This window comes from Sarcophilus harrisii, chromosome 5 (genome assembly GCF_902635505.1).
Source record: "Sarcophilus harrisii chromosome 5, mSarHar1.11, whole genome shotgun sequence".
Classification (NCBI taxonomy): domain Eukaryota; kingdom Metazoa; phylum Chordata; class Mammalia; order Dasyuromorphia; family Dasyuridae; genus Sarcophilus; species Sarcophilus harrisii.
In genome coordinates this window covers 281,875,706-281,893,003 of record NC_045430.1, presented here as the reverse complement: position 1 = coordinate 281,893,003, position 17,298 = coordinate 281,875,706, and the positions used below count along the sequence as shown (strand labels likewise).

At 38.0% G+C, this 17,298-nt stretch overlaps 1 protein-coding gene across 4 annotated transcripts in view; it reads right to left on the bottom strand.

The window, feature by feature from the left end:
• The window catches only part of DGKB (diacylglycerol kinase beta), a 687,380-nt gene that overhangs the window by 499,569 nt on the left and 170,513 nt on the right, over positions 1-17,298 (bottom strand). For 3 of the 4 annotated variants that reach the window (XM_031940700.1, XM_031940702.1, XM_031940701.1), the window contains exon 3: positions 8,629-8,705. In XM_031940700.1, coding sequence (XP_031796560.1) covers positions 8,629-8,705 — 77 coding nt within the window. Of the gene's footprint in view, positions 1-8,628; positions 8,706-17,298 lie in introns of those variants that run through there. The other variant, XM_031940703.1, reaches the window with a different exon arrangement.

The window sequence follows — 17,298 nt, the reverse complement described above, 5'->3', positions numbered from 1 at the left end:
CTTGTGTGACATAGGACAAAGCACTTAATCTGTTTGTCTCAGTGTCCTCAAGTATGATATGAGAAACACAAATAGCACTTCCCTCTCAGGGTGGTTGTGAGGATTATATGAAAAAATATTTGTGAAGCATTTAGCACAATGTCTGGAACAGAATAGATGCTTTAATAATGCTTGTCACTTCTTTTTCTCATAATATTCTCAGCTGGAAATTTTAAAAATGGGCTGCAATTCACCTTTAAACAATTTCTAAATTTTATGAGCTAAGGAGGAAAGCATTTATAAAGGAAATAAAATTATATAATTATATTCCTTTTTATAGAAGATACATGTATATCCATGTCAAATGTGTTATACATTTTTGGCTTTTATATAGATATATACATTTGCAAAGTAAGTAAAAAAAAAAAAAGTATTTCCCTAGTCTCTGGCAGGTCAAAACTTCCTCTGAACAATAGCATGCTTTAATATTCTCTAGATACTTAAAGAATTTTAAAATACATAATAAAACTGATTAACAAGCAGCTTAGAAAAGCAGCTGTCCTTTGCAGAGTTTTCAAAACACTTGGGAGGGATTTGGGTGGATTGGCATCTGTACAGATGTATGCTCAAATCTCCCCTCCCAGATACACAGTCTTCTCAGAAGAAAAGGAATGAATTATTCATGGAGAGAGAGAGAGAGAGAGAGAGAGAGAGAGAGAATGAATATCCATTGTAGTCTTCATTTGTCTTGACTCAATGAGCATTCGTGAACATTCATCCTTACCCACTAACTCTGTGATGAAATAGATCTCTGGGTCCAGAAAAAAAAAATTTCTCTGTCCATAGGTGTATTACATCTTTCTAGTCACTGGGGTCCTACGGAGTTCACTAGATAATGTAACTGATTCTATAGACTTCCCACCTGGACCCATTGGGCAATGGATTCAACCATTTCCTAATTACCTCTCACTGACTTTTACCAAGATACATATTAATCTGAAAACTCAACATTAAACATCATTGAGCTTTTCTTAAAGGAAGATATTCAGATATTCAGACTAGGAAGCAACCATTTTCCCCAAGTTCAACTCACTTGTTATTTTCCAGCTGCTTCACATTTTCATAATGGATTTCACCCATCGATCAGTAGATTTATGAAGAGTTCCTGAATTATTAAAAAGCCTGACATCACATTTGTCTCAAACAACAAATCAGGTAATTAGCCTGTAAACTGCTATCCCATGACCAAGAAAGCCTCCTGGTATAATAAATCATTTCATTGGTAATGAGTCCCAAGGGACATTTTAACAAGTGATCAGCAATAGCAATGAGGTCACTTTGTAAACAAAAACATGTTCCATCTGGATGTTCAGCCTGACTCAAAGCAGTTCTGCAATTGTGTCCAACAGACAGGGCAATGGTTTCTGAACATGTTCTATTCCTCAAGGGTTTTCAGCTTCAGAAACACCAAGATATTCATTAATAGCATTTCCAGGGCACTGACAGTAGTCCCTGAAGGTAGAGTTCTGATTTCCATGCTGCTTTCTTGGACTTAAGGTTTCTCATAAATCAATAGTAGCTTCCCCTGTATGAATCCAAATAGGAGAATTAGCTGAGTTGTTAGGGGAGACAAGAATCTTCTGGCAGCTGGAGGACAAGATATTGACTTTTAATGGCATTCCTTGGGCTCAATCTTGCTACTGGAACTACTGGGCTAAACACATTTTTTCCCCTGTTTTTCCCAAATGAAACAAGCCCAAGAAGGAAGACAACATCAGTTGCTCTATTAGCTTAAAGGGAACAATGAAAAGAAGGCATCAGAGAAGAAGCATGGAGGGCACATTAATGAATACCGAGATAGAAGAGGACAGCAGAAAGGCTATGAGTTAGACAACTTGTGACTAAACAACCAAACAAGTAGACAATTTGGATGGTTGGAACTACATGTCAGTTCCAAGGATTCTAAAAGGGGTCGTGCTCAAGTTTATAAGAATACAAGTCATTCTTCAACTGATTATTCATGTCAAAGGACATGAATAGGTAATTTTCACATGAAGAATCAAAGTCATTTCTACTCGCATGAAATCACTACTGATTAGAGAAATATAAATTAAGACAACCCTGAGGTACCACTGTACACCTTGGCTAAGATGGCAAGATTGGCTAAGATGGCAGGATTGGCTATGATGATAAGAAAAGTTGATAAATATTGGAGGAGATGTGGGTCACTGGGCCACTAATACAGTGTTGACAGAATTGTGAATGATCCAACCATTCAGGAGAGCAATGTAAAGCTATGCCCAAAGAGCCTATCGAACTGCATACCCTTTCATTGAACAGTGTCACTACTAGATCTTATCCCAAAGAGATCAGAAAAGAGGGAAAAGGACCCACATAGGCAAAAATGTTCACAGCAGCCCTTTTTGTAGCAGGAACAGGTTGAGTGAATTCTCATTAGTTGGAGAATGTTTGAATAAGTTATAGTATGTGAATATATAGAATATTGTTGCTCCATTAGAAATTCTGAGCAGGATGATTTCAGAAAAGCTTGGAAAGAATATGTGAATTGATTCTGAATGAAGTGAACAGAACCAGGGGAATATTGCACACTATAACAACTAGATTATGTAATGATCAACTGGTTCTTCTCAACAATGAAGTGGTTCAAGACAATTCCAGTAGATGCAGAATGGAAAGAACCATTCACATCCAGAAAGATGCATGGAGACTGAATGCTGAATAGAAACATAGCATTTTCACCTTTTTATTTGTTTTTGTTTCTTCATTTCTTTCTTGTGTTTTTTTCCCCTTTTGTTCAGATTTTTTTCTTGCTCAACATGATAAATGTGGAAATATGTTTAAAAGTATTGCACATATTTAACGTATATCAGATTGTTTCTATCTTGGGGAAGTGGAGGGGAAACATTGGACACAAAGACTTATGGAAATATATGATGAATACTATTTTTCCATATATTCAGAAAAAAATACTATCAAGGAAAAAAAATGTAACTCTTAGGTTGTTCACAAAGAAAAACAATAAAAATTGACATCGATAAAGGTTGGGAGTATATGAGAGAGGGGGAAAGAGAAGAAAAAGGAGAGAGATGGGAAGGGAGAAAGGAAGAAGGAGAAGGAAAAAGAAAGGGAAAGGAAAAAAGGAAGAGACAAAGAGGAAGTGGGAGAGAGGGAGTAGGAGAAAGTGAGTTTTTGCTAACAAAAACCATGGGCAAGAATCGAATCCGGAAGATGTTTCCTCAGGAAGTAGCTGAAGTTTATTTGCCAAGGATCACTCTCTTGGACTGGCATTACTGACTAAGGACTCCACAGATCTCTCAATCTCAATCACCTGTAAACAGAAAGAATAAATCTAAATCCTTTACTTCAAAAGAAAACCAAAACTAATGGAGGATATGGGGGGATCATAGAAGGAGAAATTGAAATTTATAGTACATAAGATATAATCAAGAATTCCCAGAAATCAAGAGAACACATGGTCTTAAGAGGTAAACAGGAGGGTGTGAGGGAATGGACTCCCCATCATTTTGCTTGTGCTGACCTCACATATCAAGTCACATTATGATTTTGTCATGGGGTGTGCTCCTTGCACTGATGCTGATAGCAACTTCTCTATGCCTTAGCTATAACTGATCACTCCAAGATCCACCAGATAATAATGAATCTTTTTGGACTGACTAAGCCGCTCCTTGGATGACAGTCCATCTCTGAGTCAAGATCAGAACTCTTTCTAAATTGAAAGAACATGCAAAGCTCATGCTATTTGATCATAATCTGAGCCACAGAATAATCAGTGGGAAATATCCCAGAAACTTGGTGGCCTTAGAAATACCAAAGGCTGGATACAAAGAAAGGTATCTAGGCTTTATTCAGAGTTTGAAGCAGTAAAAGGGCCAGGAGAGGACACCCTTCCTTCTCTGCTCAATCCCTCTTTCTTAGTACTCCAATTAATAATCATCACTATTATCTCTCATACTGAAGCAGGAATTCATGTAGCTTAAATGAAAGTGCTTTTCTTGATTTCTCAAAGGGTGGAGAAGAAAGAGAGAAAAAAAATCTAGTACTGAGAACAAAAGATAATTTTATAGTAAAAATAATAATACCTAATATTTATTTAACACTTCTAAGGTTTACAAAACACTTTACAAATTTTATCTCATTTGATCCTCAAAACCTAGGGATATAAGGACAATTATGAACTGAAGTAGGGAGAGTTAAGAAACTTGTCCAGGGTCATACATCCAGTAAGTGTCTCAGGTCAAATTCTAACACAGACTTTCCTGACTCCAGAACCAGCAATGTGGCCCCTGCATGCTTAGTGTTATGTTATCTGGGTGGTGTCTCATCTGGCACCTTGGGAATTGCATCCCATAGGGTCAGAGGGGAGATGATGGCTGGCTCCGCCTGTTCCACCCTCACACAAAACAAGCCAATATTTTTTCTTGATTTTCATATATACTGCATGCATTTATTTGATTTATGTCTCCTCTTTCCTTGAGGAATTATTCCCGTTTCCCTTCTCTCTCCTACAGCAGATTGCATTCTGCCTCACACAGCAGTTGGCACTTAATGCTTGTTGACCAACTGATCGTTTATCAACTTATATTTCAAGAGATTTCTCTGGGCTCAGAAATCTGGAGAAGAAGATGAAGGCTTTTAGTATCTGACTGTCTGACAGTGTTTGGGGGCTGGAGTGGAGAAGGGAAGGGGAGAGAAAAGATACTTAATTCCCTCCATTCCACATTGCTCCAGAGCTTCCAGGCAAAGGGTTAGTCAGATGTTGGAGTCAGTATCTTTGTGAAACAAAGAGGAACGTTTCCTTTTTCAGGGGTCATCACCAAATTATCCATATAATTTTTAAAGACTAATAGAGGTGTAGATTATATAAAGTCAAGAGATGCTAGAAAAAACTTTATTTGGCCTTAGAAGTTTTGAGTGTAAAACACTGATTAAAACACACAAAGAAGCCACACAGGGAGGGTGTCATGACCGGCATACTGACTTGGAGGCATGAAGTCTTGAGTTTGAAACATCCTCTGTGTTCTGGAGCAATTCAATGGATCTCTCTGAATCTCACATCTTTGTGATGGGGACAATAACAGTATCTCCCTCAAAGACTGGGGAGGCTCACATGAGACAAGCTATGTGTAGTGCTTTGCAAACCTTAAAAAACTCAGAGAATGGCAGCTATTACCATCATCGCTGTTTGACTTTTCTCTCAGAGGAGAGGCAGTGTGGGGTAGTGGACAGAGTTCTGGACTGTGGTCAAGTCCTGTGTCTGTCACTTTCTTGCCTATGGGATCCCATGACTTTTCTTGGCTTCAACTTCCTCCTCTGTAGGATGGGAGCACTTGGCCAAAGAGAACCTTTCTGGGGCTAAACCTGTGACCATTAGTGCTTCATTAGTTCCTAAAACCTGCTGTTGCTGTTCATTCTTCATTTGCAAAGAGACCAGATGACATCACAGGGTGATGTCTTATGTTGTGTGTGAACTGGATTTAAGTGAGGCAGAACTGCAAGAGTCAACAGCCTCAGCCCTCTTTGTAGTGGCCAGAAACTGGAAAGTGAGTGGATGCTCATCAATTGGGGAATGGCTGAATATATTGTGGTATATGAATATTATGGAATATTATTGTTCTTAAGAAATGAGCAAGAGGATGATTTCAGAAAGGCCTGGAGAGACTGACATGAACTGATGCTGAATGAAGTGAGCAGGGCCAACAGATCATTATATACCTCAACAACAATACTATATCATGACCAATTCTGATGGACAGGGCCATCCTCAGCAATGAGATGAACCAAATCAATTCCAATGGAGCAGTAATGAACTGAACCAGCTACGCCCAGAGAAAAGAATTCTGGGAGATGACTGAAAACCATTACATTGAATTCCCAATCCCTATATTTTTACCCACCTGCATTTTGGATTTCCTTCATAGGCTAATTGTACAACATTTCAGAGTCCGATTCTTTTTGTACAGCAAAATAACGTTTTGGTCATGTATACTTATTGTGTATCTAATTTATATTTTAATACATTTAACATCTACTGGTCCTCCTGCTATCTGGGGGAGGGGGGGAGGAGAAGGAGGGGAAAAATTGGAGCAAGAGGTTTGGCAATTGTCAATGCTGTAAAGTTATCCATACATCATATAACCTGTAAATAAAAAGCTATTAAAAAAAAAAGAGTCAACAGCTCACTCTTTCTTCTGGTCATTCTAAAATCAAAACAATTGGTGACACCCCAGGATGCAGTGCATGACCTTGGCATCTTCCATATCTGTTCAAGCTCTAAGCACTCCACAGCGCCTGCTCTAGCTGCCTTTGTGGCCACTGGAACAGATTGTTCTCATCCTCCCATCCCACCAGCAGAAATCTTCACATGGTTGGGGTAGTTGTCCCCCTAACTCAATGAAGGGTTTGAGAGCTATAGTTACTGGTCATGCGGCTCAGTCCCTCTGCTGAAGTTTTTACCAGAGGTAGAGGAAGGGAGGAGATTGGGGAGGGAGAAAGGAAGGTTCACATTGTGTGTTCTGCAGCTTCTTGGAGCCACAGGTGAGAGTTGTATGACAGGTAGACATCAAAGGGGGATGAGCAGCCCTGAATACTTATTCTAATCTAAGGCACCATCCCATGGCACAGGCCTTTCTGAGAAGAGCCCCCACTCTCTAAATGTCCTCAGTCCAGCATGTATGCTGAATGGGAGCCTCAGTTAAAGGGGCTAATGATGCATAATATGGAGAGAAAATAGGGTGAGGGATGGAATGGTCCTCAAGCATCTGAAGGTCCCTCATGGGAAAATAGGGACTGAGTCATTCCGTTTGTCCTCAGAGGGCAGAACCAGGACCAATAGGTGAAAGGTCTATTTAGGCTCCATGCCAAAATAAATTTTTCATGAATGGAACTATTCCAAACTAAAAGGGAATCCTTGTAGGGAACGGGCTTCCCAACTCTTCAAAAAGTATTGGTGCTGTGTTGGGACGCTTCAAAAAATCAATGAGTCCATCAATTAACAAGCATTTATGTGTTGAGAATGGTGCTAAATGTCAGGAATACAAATAAAGGGTAAAGTGAGTGGCTGCTCTCCAAGAGATTACACTCTTAAGAGAGGAGACAACCTGTTGAAGAAGGGACCCCAAAACTATAAAAATCCTTGAAGGAGAAAATCTTCAACTCTGCCTCAGGAAGGGACTCTGCCGGGGGAAACAAGACAAACAGTTTCATTCTGTGATCTAGGTGGGATTGATTCAAATTCCAACTCTATTTAATTAAAGAAACTCAATTTTATTCAAATTTCAGCTCAAGGTGAAATTCAGCTTGTAGATGAACTAACTTGAGACTCCACCCACTAGCCCCCTTCAGCTTGTAGCCAAAGCTCCTATTATAAAAGAGCCAATCTAAAATCCTCTATTTGCAGAGGTTCTAAACATGCCATGCTATGCCATGCAAGGTTCTGCCATGCTATGCCAAGGAAACCTCTGCCCACTGGAATAATATTCTCTTCCAGTGTTACCTTCTCTTTACCCTCAACTATTTCCCTAATGAGACTTTATGCTTCTCCTTCGGGATTTCTAACCTTATTTCCCAGTCCCTATAATAAAACTTTTTTATTAATCAAGGTTTTTGGGTCTGTAAATGTCTTTACAGAGAATCTCTGTGCCACTAGAAGGAGGTTCTCCAAAACTCCCTATCCTTGTGCCAAATCCCAAGGGGGTGTCGGGGAGCCAAACCTCTTTATTTGGTTCACTGAACCCCAAACCTGCCACTAGACCTTATCATTTAACTCCCTGACCACCAGAAACCCTAATCTCATTTTGCTTCCCTAAATCTAGACTTTATCATTTGGTTCCCTATGAAAGGGAACCCCCAAACCTAAACCTCATCATATTTTTGGTTCCTATCGTGGGAACCCCAAAACTAGACTTCACCTTATCACTATGACTAACACACAACCCAGGACACACACAGAAGATGTGGAACGTCGCTTCATACAGGAAGGAAATGGGGAGAGGGTATATGGAACAAAGATCACAGCAGAATTGGGCCTGGAAGGAAGCTGGGGCAAGATGTGTCTGGCTCAACTTGTCAGCGGACCAAGCATGGACACAAAGCAGTTTCATTTATTCTCCTCTTCTTGTGTCCCTCCCATTCCCCAAGCTCTCAGCTAGTTTCAGCCCCATCATTGACCAGTTCTTTACTCAGCATTAATCCACTATTCAGGGACAACCCATTTCTGTGCTTGGAACTCTGGGATTGAGGTGATGGGAAAGTGAGTAGGTGACATACCATGCCATATGAGGATCCAAGCAAAGGGGCTAAGTATGGAGTTGATTAAGGGGTCATGTGGGTGCTAACAAAGGGCCCCCAAGGAGAATGGATCCCCTCCAGGAGGCATATTGTAGGGTTGCCAGAAAAGTCATACTCCTGGTTACTTAGATAAGTAATCACTTATTCCAAATTCCTTCCCAGGCAGGGGTCATATGAGAAAACCAAGGAGCCCAGACCTTGACTACTTCATTTACATACATTTACATAATTTGCATGGAAATTAGGACACAACAAGAATGCTCCATCTTCCCTAAATATTACTATAATACACTGAATGAAGTAAGAAAAAAGTAGCCTTACCCCCTCAGGATTATATTTTGCTAGCACGCCATTGCCATGGAATTCTCCCAGGACATCTTTGATTTTTTTTGTAGAATCTGTAGATAAAATGAAAATATATTAATATAATTCTTTAATTCATCAATGCTACAGTAGATTAGATCAAGAAATACAAAGGTCTGTTTGTGGTGACCTCTCTCTCCCCTCCCCAAAAACATCAGTGAACATTGATTAAGCAACTACTATGTGCAAAACAGAGTTCATCCTGGTAGCAACACTGAGACAAACAAACCCATCAATCTCTGTCCTTAAGGAGCTTATATTCAAGCAGAGGACACAGATCCCAATGCTCCCTTCAGGCATCAACAGTAAGAGATCCCAAAAATATAGGCTACAAACTGATTTCAATATTCTTTAAATGGTCTTAATATAAAGTAAAATGTCAAGATGTGAAGAAGAGAGAAAATGAAAGGCCTTATGGATTGTATTCTCAATTTTGTTATTTTACCATTTTAATTTGTTTATTTTGAACTTTCTTTTCTTTTTTTCCCCCACTTTTCTCTCTTCCCCCACTTGTGGAGAAGGCAAGCCCTGCGACATTAATTATCCATGTGAAGTCATGCAAAGTTTATTCCCACAGCTTTAAAAACAAGAACTGATATAAATATGAGAGGATAGAATAATCACAATTCACTGGAGAGAAAACATATAAGATAAATCAGATAACAAGCAATAAAGGGCAGAGATGGAGATTTGGATGGAAAGAGCAGTATTCCAATTCTGTCTGTTATCAGCTTATGGTCAATCCACCATGCCACATGTCTGACCTCAGTTTCCACATCAATAAAAAGAAGAGGGTGGGACTCAGTCAACTGGCCTCCAACTCTAACAGAAGCCAGGTCAGTGTTCATGCAGAAGGACTCCAGAACTCCCAAACTGACTCTTTAAAAAATATGATAGGACCTGGGTTTTTCATGTATTTTTATTTTGTTATATATTTCTTAATTACATTTTAACTTGCTTTAAGTGCCATACAATGGGGACCATGATACCTCTGGACTGCAGGACCCTTCTGTTCTCCTCTAGTTTTCAAATGATAATTTTACATTGTTGGAGTTCCCTGCAAACATTTTTTTTAAGCACCCACTTTGTAAGAACTGATATTCATGAATGGAACTATTCCAAACTAAAAGGGAATCCTTGTAGGGAACGGGCTTCCCAACTCTTCAAAAAGTATTGGTGCTGTGTTGGGATGCTGATATAACTGGGAGAATTGAATGAGCTACATTTAAGCTACTGTCATAGGCCAAGTAATTTCCTGGCCAAGTCACTCAAGTTTGACTTAAGCCAATGGAAAAGGAAATCACAAACCAGTTTCATGTGTTTGCTAAGCAAAGCTCATGGACGGTGCTGGAATACTATGGTCCACAGAACTGGACAAGACTGAACAAGAACAACCAAAGCTTCCAGCTTACCAGGAGACCAAAAGGAACAACACAGATGCAGAAAGATAAATGCAAAGTAATTTAAGGAAAGAAAGTGTTAATCATGGAGATCAGGAGAACTTTCATCAAGTGGCTCCCTTTGGTCTGAGCTTGACATGTGGCGAGCCTGGGGGAGGAGCTTATCAAATGCACCCAATGGAAGATGAAACCCAGTCTGAAGAGTCCAGTTAGGATAGAAAATAAAGTCTATGCTGGGGATTAATTTTAAAATAAACCCAGAAAGAGAAATGAGTCAGATTTGTAGGTGGTCTTGAATGACACACCAATAAGTTTGCATTTTATCCTGAAGAAAAGAGGAAATCACTGAAGGCTTTTAATAAATGGCTTTGACATGGTTAGAAATACATTCATTGTAAACCCAGCTTCAGGATGTTTTTTAGTGCTGACAATTTTCTAGATTTCTATCCTTTAACTGGAAATTATCAGGATATGAAAAATAATTCTGCTTTTGCTCTATTTGCACTTGACAGGATTCAAATACAATGAAATTAATTTTAAAACATTTTACAGTGTAAACGACATAGATTTGGAAGCATGTATAAAGGCTCATTTCTTTGCTACACACTAGATGTGTCACGGATTGCAACAACAAAGCTGTGTGACTGTGTACCATTGGACAGATCACTTACCCTCCTGCCAAAGCAAATCTTCTGGATGTGGAAGGGCAGAAGAGGAATTATTAGTCTTATCTAGAGGCAATCTAAAGCAGGAATTCTCCCAGGTCTATCACAAGTCCCCAAAGTCTCCTGACTCAAATTGAGAAATCCTGCTGGATGTCTGTAAAGTAAGAACTTTTTCCCTTAGAAACTGGGTCATCAGGGATTTCCTGAAGTATAAAACATCCAGTTTCTGGGATGTTGCTCTTTCTTACACATCAAAAATTTAGTCATTTAATCAGAAACCCACTGAAAGGATGTTTCCCCCAAGCATCATCAGAAGTATGTGATGATTTATTTCAGCTGACAAATAGCATCAGCCCGAAGGGAAGTCAAGATCTCCAGCAAGGAAAGGACTAATGGTCTTTCCAGTTTCCTAGGATGGGAGAGGCAGATGGGAGATCCTGTAGGATTATACCTGGGTTAAAAACAGTGACCTCAAGAAAGTTTCATGGAACAATGAGTGGATTTCTTGAGGTCAGGGTTTTTAACCCAAAGTGCATGGATGAATTTCTGGGTGTTCATGAACATCAGTGAAAAAAAAATGTATCTTTCTTTGAAAATATAGAATTGGTTTCTTTATAACCCTATGTATTTTAATGAATTCATTAAAAAATATGATTCTAAAGAGTTCACAAGCTTCACCAGATATGTCAAGAATTCCAGGATAAATGAGAGGTTAAGATTCTCTGTTCTACAAAACTCTCTAGAAACCTAAACAGACTTACTTACACTGTTTGTAAATCATTTCTTAGACTCATATAATAAAGGTTGTCGATTTTATTTTACTTTCACTTATTCCATGGATGATAGCCTTCAGGAGAAGCAGGATGGTACTGTGGTTAATATTAGAGCTGGGAAAACTTGCCTTCCAGCACTTAGTTGGTGTTGGTATTATTGTTATTATTCTAGTAGATGCTATATTAGTTATTATTATTCCAATAGGTATCATAGTATTAGTTTTTATTATTAGGTACTATAAATATTAGTTGTTGTTGATGTTATCATTCTCATAGTTCCTATTTTTATTATCCAATAAGTACCATAGTACTAGCTATTATATATTATATAGTTATTAATTATTAGTTGTTGACATTGTTTTAGTAGCTTCTAAAATCTTAGTTATTGTTGATATTAATATTCTAGCAGGCACTATAAATATTGTTGTTGATATTATTCTAGTAGATGCGACATTCATTACTCCAGGAGCTAGTTATTATCCCAGTAGGTACTATAAATATTCGTTGTAGCTGATATTATTCTAGTATGTTCTATAAAAAATATTTGTTATTACTGTAACTGGTACTGTAAATAATATCAGTTATTATTGATGTTCTTATTCTAGTAGGACTTATAAGTTGTATTAAAATAACTATAAATATCAGTTGTTCATATTATTCTAGGAGATTTTATAAAAGTTAGTTATTATTATTCAAATAGTTTCTATAAATATCAGCTATTGTTATTATTGTAGTAGTTCCTATAAATGTTAGTTGTTATTGTTTCAAGCCCATCAAACAAACATTTTAATTCAATAACAGAATGAAGAAAGAATTTGAGCAATTAGCCCCAAACAGAGAAACTAAATATTTGTTGATTGAATTGGGAGGCTGGAAACTCGGTATCTCTTGCAGGATTCATGCAAAAATAGTCCTTCCCAACTTTCCTTCTCTTTTTTTCTGCTCAGGGATCAGTTATTTCAATTACTGCCCATCATTCCTTTAGATAAGTGGTCCCTTTGGTCCTCCAGCTCAGATACTTTTAGGAGTTAGTGCTCTCATTCATTCCCTTCTTTGATGCAAATTTCAGCTTCTGGTTGAAATGTGTAATGTCCAGGCTAGCGCTCTGGAGGACCTAAGGATCAGCCTGAGTCCTTGGTCTTAGTGGAGGAGTGAAGGAGCAGGAGAGCTACCACGTGGCTGGTCAAAGATTGAGTCTGGATCTGGCTTCTTCTCTTGTGTCTGTGGCTGAGAGGTGTGGCTGAGAGAGAGTTCTCAGTTGCCCCAGCCCTTAAGTACTTCAGTATGATTATATCATTATACCACACTGAGCATGGGCAACCATTACATCACCATGCTAAGTACTAAGTATATGCTTAACTATAAGTACCTTAATGACCTATAAGGTACTTAATGACCTAAATTTAAGTACACCTTTTCAGAGTGCCAGTTCTCTACAGAAATGTGCTTCTAGTTTGTCTAAAATTGCATCTGGCTTCTTCTCATAAATGGGACTTTAGGATATCCCAAAGCACTGGAAGTATGGTCTTTCCTCACTTTCTCTTACAGAAGGTCCCTGCCTTCAATTCAGCTTAGAATGGTCTGTTAGCCCAGCAGGGTCCAAAAGAAGCTCTAGATGGATGGCCTGTCACATGTGGGGTGGAGAGGAAGAGGCAGCCTTGATCTTTACCTCGAATACCCCATTCTGTGGCTCCATGGCCAGAGTCTGAAAGCCAGGAAGCCCAGTAGGTGAGATTGGGAGGAGAGACCCTCCACCACAGAGTGGAGGCCAGTACAGGGGTTCTGCATCCCAAGATTTACAGCCCCAGCCCCATTGCAGTGATCATCACCAACCAACAACTGGTATAGCTTACTACCAGCCCCTGCCTGTGGAGGAGAGTCCAGACTGAAGGTGCAGGAGTCAGCAGAGGAGGTTTAGTCCCTGCCCAGTGCTTGCAATGCATGAATAGAATGCATGCAAACATTTTTATCCATGCATAAATGCATGGATGAACAAATAGATACATGGACCAAAGTATGGAGGTATAAGCAAATTTAAGTAAGTGCATGCATATCTGTGTGCATAGATAGATACACTGGATGTCCCTAAAGTCATGGTGGCATTTTATTATCACATACTAGTTTCTTATTCTCATCACTTTATGTGATTCAGTTAGGGCAAGACATTTAATAATGTTTCCACTGAGGAGGAACGGAGAGAGGAGAGAAAGATGACTTAAAAAAAAAACTCAATATAAAAGTATTGGAATCATATTATCTTTGTCCTCCACATAAATTTAGTGATCCTTGCCATCTCTTGCTACATTTTTCTATAGGACTTGAAAGTCATATTCAGTTCTATGGGAACTTATGATAATGTATTTAAGACAAGGCAGAATTTTAGCAGGCATAAGGTTTACCTTGAAGATGCTACTTTATTTAAAAGCTAAGAATATTTGCAAGAAACAGCACAATTGGCTGGGAACAGGAAGGTGCATTTAAAAAATCCTTTGGGGCACAAAAAAGAAACTCATTATTGATTATGTTATTCTTGTCCATTGAAATGCTGCCATATTTAAACCATGTTCATCAGTTATCCCAGTCTTTGTATTTGTATAGTCTCTTCAATTATAACATAAATTATTTGAAGGAAAGTGATATATATATATATATATATATATATATATACATAGTCTTTCCAATTATAATCTGAAATACTTGAAGGAAAACACTGTCTCTCCCTCTTCCCGTTATCTATCTTCCCATTAATCAGCATAGGGCTATGCACATAGCAATGATTAATACATTTTAATTCCTTCATTCAATGTCATAAACCCTAAAACTCTTAGAAGCTTCCTCAAATATCTTTCCGACTACCTCGCCTAAAGTCTGAATCTCTTAACTTTAGCCTCCTACTTTTTTTCCAGTATAAACATTGGTAATAAAAAAAAAAAAAACTAAATAATTGTTTTGCCATTTTTTTTTTCTACTTTGTATCATTTCTAATATTTTGATGTATCATTCCCGATCCTTTTTTGCTACCAAGCATGAAACTGTGTGTAAGGCCTCTTCAGAATGAGAAACAGAGGCAAGGACCCACATGGACAAAATATATGGTTCTAGGATAAGAAATATAACATGGTGAAGGCCATAATGGTCTTGGAGTCAGGGAAACTACAATGATCAGATCATGCTTTGATCATTGGCCAGCCATCAGCGAACAGAGCAAGTCACCTCACCCCTTTAAAGTACAATTTATTCATTTATCAAATAAATAGGAACACACATTGAGGATATAGAATATATATTTCCCTCATGGAGCTGCTGAGTTATGCACTGCTACATAACTGTTGACTCTTATGATTTATTCTCTCTCTTATTAGAAGCAGGATAGTATGAGAAAAGAGAACAGAAATATATAACACTTGATAAATCTAAAGTCTCTTTGTCTGTGAAGCATTTAAACTCTCATTTGTGCTTTTCCAAATAATCTAAAAGGGCTGACTCACTTATTTCAGTGTGCATCTGTGGAGGGCTTTAGTGTTTCTTGGTGAAGAAGAAATAGATTTTTAGAATAATGCAATATTTGATCTTCCTCAAGAAGGCATGCTAATGGATTGGAATGACATATACAGAAAGGCAGTACATTGCAGAGTTATCCAAAGAATATGCCTTTTTAAGGAGAATTTATAAATAGGGTTCTAATATTCTGGAAAGAAATGAAAAGTAGAACATACCTGTACAAATGAAAGGAATCAGAGATTGACAGAAGAGATGACCTATTCTTTTCTCCATAAGCTCTGGGAATACTTCCTGGCCCAGCACTCTTATAGTACCTCAGATTCAAAGTACTCTCCCCAATCAGGAGATTCAACAACAGAAGAATGGTTTCTATAATTATAGAATGCCACTTTTTCCCCCCTAGTGTAACTGGTCCCCCAGAATGCAATAGCCCCAAAAGGTCATTAATCAAGAAGCAGATCCTTCATCATGAACATCCTAATTGGCCCCAATCCAAATCTCAATAACTGTGTCTTCCCTAGATATTTTTTTTTTTTTTTAGCTCAGGTCACAAAGAAAGAGATGGCCCTCTTTTTGACCAAAGATTTTCTCTCCATTGATGCCCTTGAGCCAATCTAGTGGAGCTTTCTTCAGGAACTAGTTCCATCATCTCAGCTTTTCTTTCCTGCAATTCTCTCCCCACTTCTTGGTTTCCTAATTTCCTTAAGAGAAAATCTTCTGGAGGAATAGGGGATCATTTTCCTCATATTTTTTGGTATGCCCCTCTCCTAGACCAGTGCCTCTCACTCACTCAAACACTTCAATCAAATTAAATTGAGACAGTAAGTCTTCTAGAGCAGAGTTTATTTTTTTTCCCCACTCATAATTCCTTTTCACCTGAGAAATTTGTATGTGAGCCCATGTATATAAGTATATAAATAATTAAAAAACTATATAAACCAAATATTTACTGATAAATCATAATATCAGAGTTCCCATATTCAGTTACAAGATGCCATTTGAAGTTGTAAATAACACTTTATGAGACTGGGTTCTACCAGCAGGACACTGTACACAATAACAATATTATGTGATGTTCAACTGTGATGGACTTGGCTCTTCTCAACAATGCAGTGATCCAAAACACTTCCAATAAACTTGTGATGGAAAATGCCATCCACATCCAGAGAGAGAGAGATCTATAGAGTCTGAATTTGGATTGAAGCATATTATTTTCACTTTTTTTTCTTTTGTTTTGTTTTTCCTTTTGGTCTGATTTATCTTGTTCAACAGGACAAATATGGAAATATGTTTGAAAAGATTGTACATATTTAATCTATATCATATTTCTTGCTATCTTGGGGAGAGGAGAGGTAAGGAAGGATGGGAGAAAAAATGAAGCATACAATCTTACAAAAAAGAATGCTGAAACCCATCTTTAAATATTTTTGGAAAAATAAAATACTATTGGGGAGGAAATAGGAGGAAGAGGAGGAGGAGGAGAGGGTTTCTAGAGAAGAGAACACTGAATTTGAAACTAGAAGACCAAAGTTTAGCTCCCAAATTTGCCATGAGTGACCCTGCGGCAAGGGACAATTTCTCTGGGTCTCAATTTCCTCATCTATAGAATGAATATTAGACTAGGTGGGGTCTCATTTTCCATCTATCACAAGACATATAATTCTGAGAATCACTGAATAAGTTTATTTGGAAAATTGTTGAAACTAAACCATGTTTGTATTGGGGTGTCCTGGTGATGTTTGAGAGGTGATTTTTCTGGTCTATGCTAATAATAAGGAATGGCTCCTTTGTGCCCTTCATCTTATCATTTTATTATCCTGAAGATATCAGACCATCCCCATTTGTCCTTTCAGGTGTGCTGTGAAGTGCTACGGATCAACTTTCTACCAAGAGTGGAGACAGTGAACCCCCTTCCCTTAAAAGAAGAAGCCTGAAGCCACCTTTTCTTCCACATAAAGTTCTTGTGTATCAAAATGATTTATGTTCCTTGTCAAAACCAAACAAGCCATTCAAGAACAAGCAGGCAAGAGCTTAAAAAGTAAATTATTAAAATTGTCTTTTCAACTTTGTATACCTCACAATTTTTCTGACTTTTTAAAATTTTATTTTTTAATTAAGAAATTTGTTCTCCCCAGTTACATGTAGAACATATTTTTTTGTTGTTATATATGCACATTAATTTTTAAAAACATTTCTTTGTAAATAATGTTGGGAGAGAAAAATCAGTACAAAAGGGGAAAATCATGAGAGAATAAAAGAAATAAGAATAAGAAAAAAAAAGTGAACACA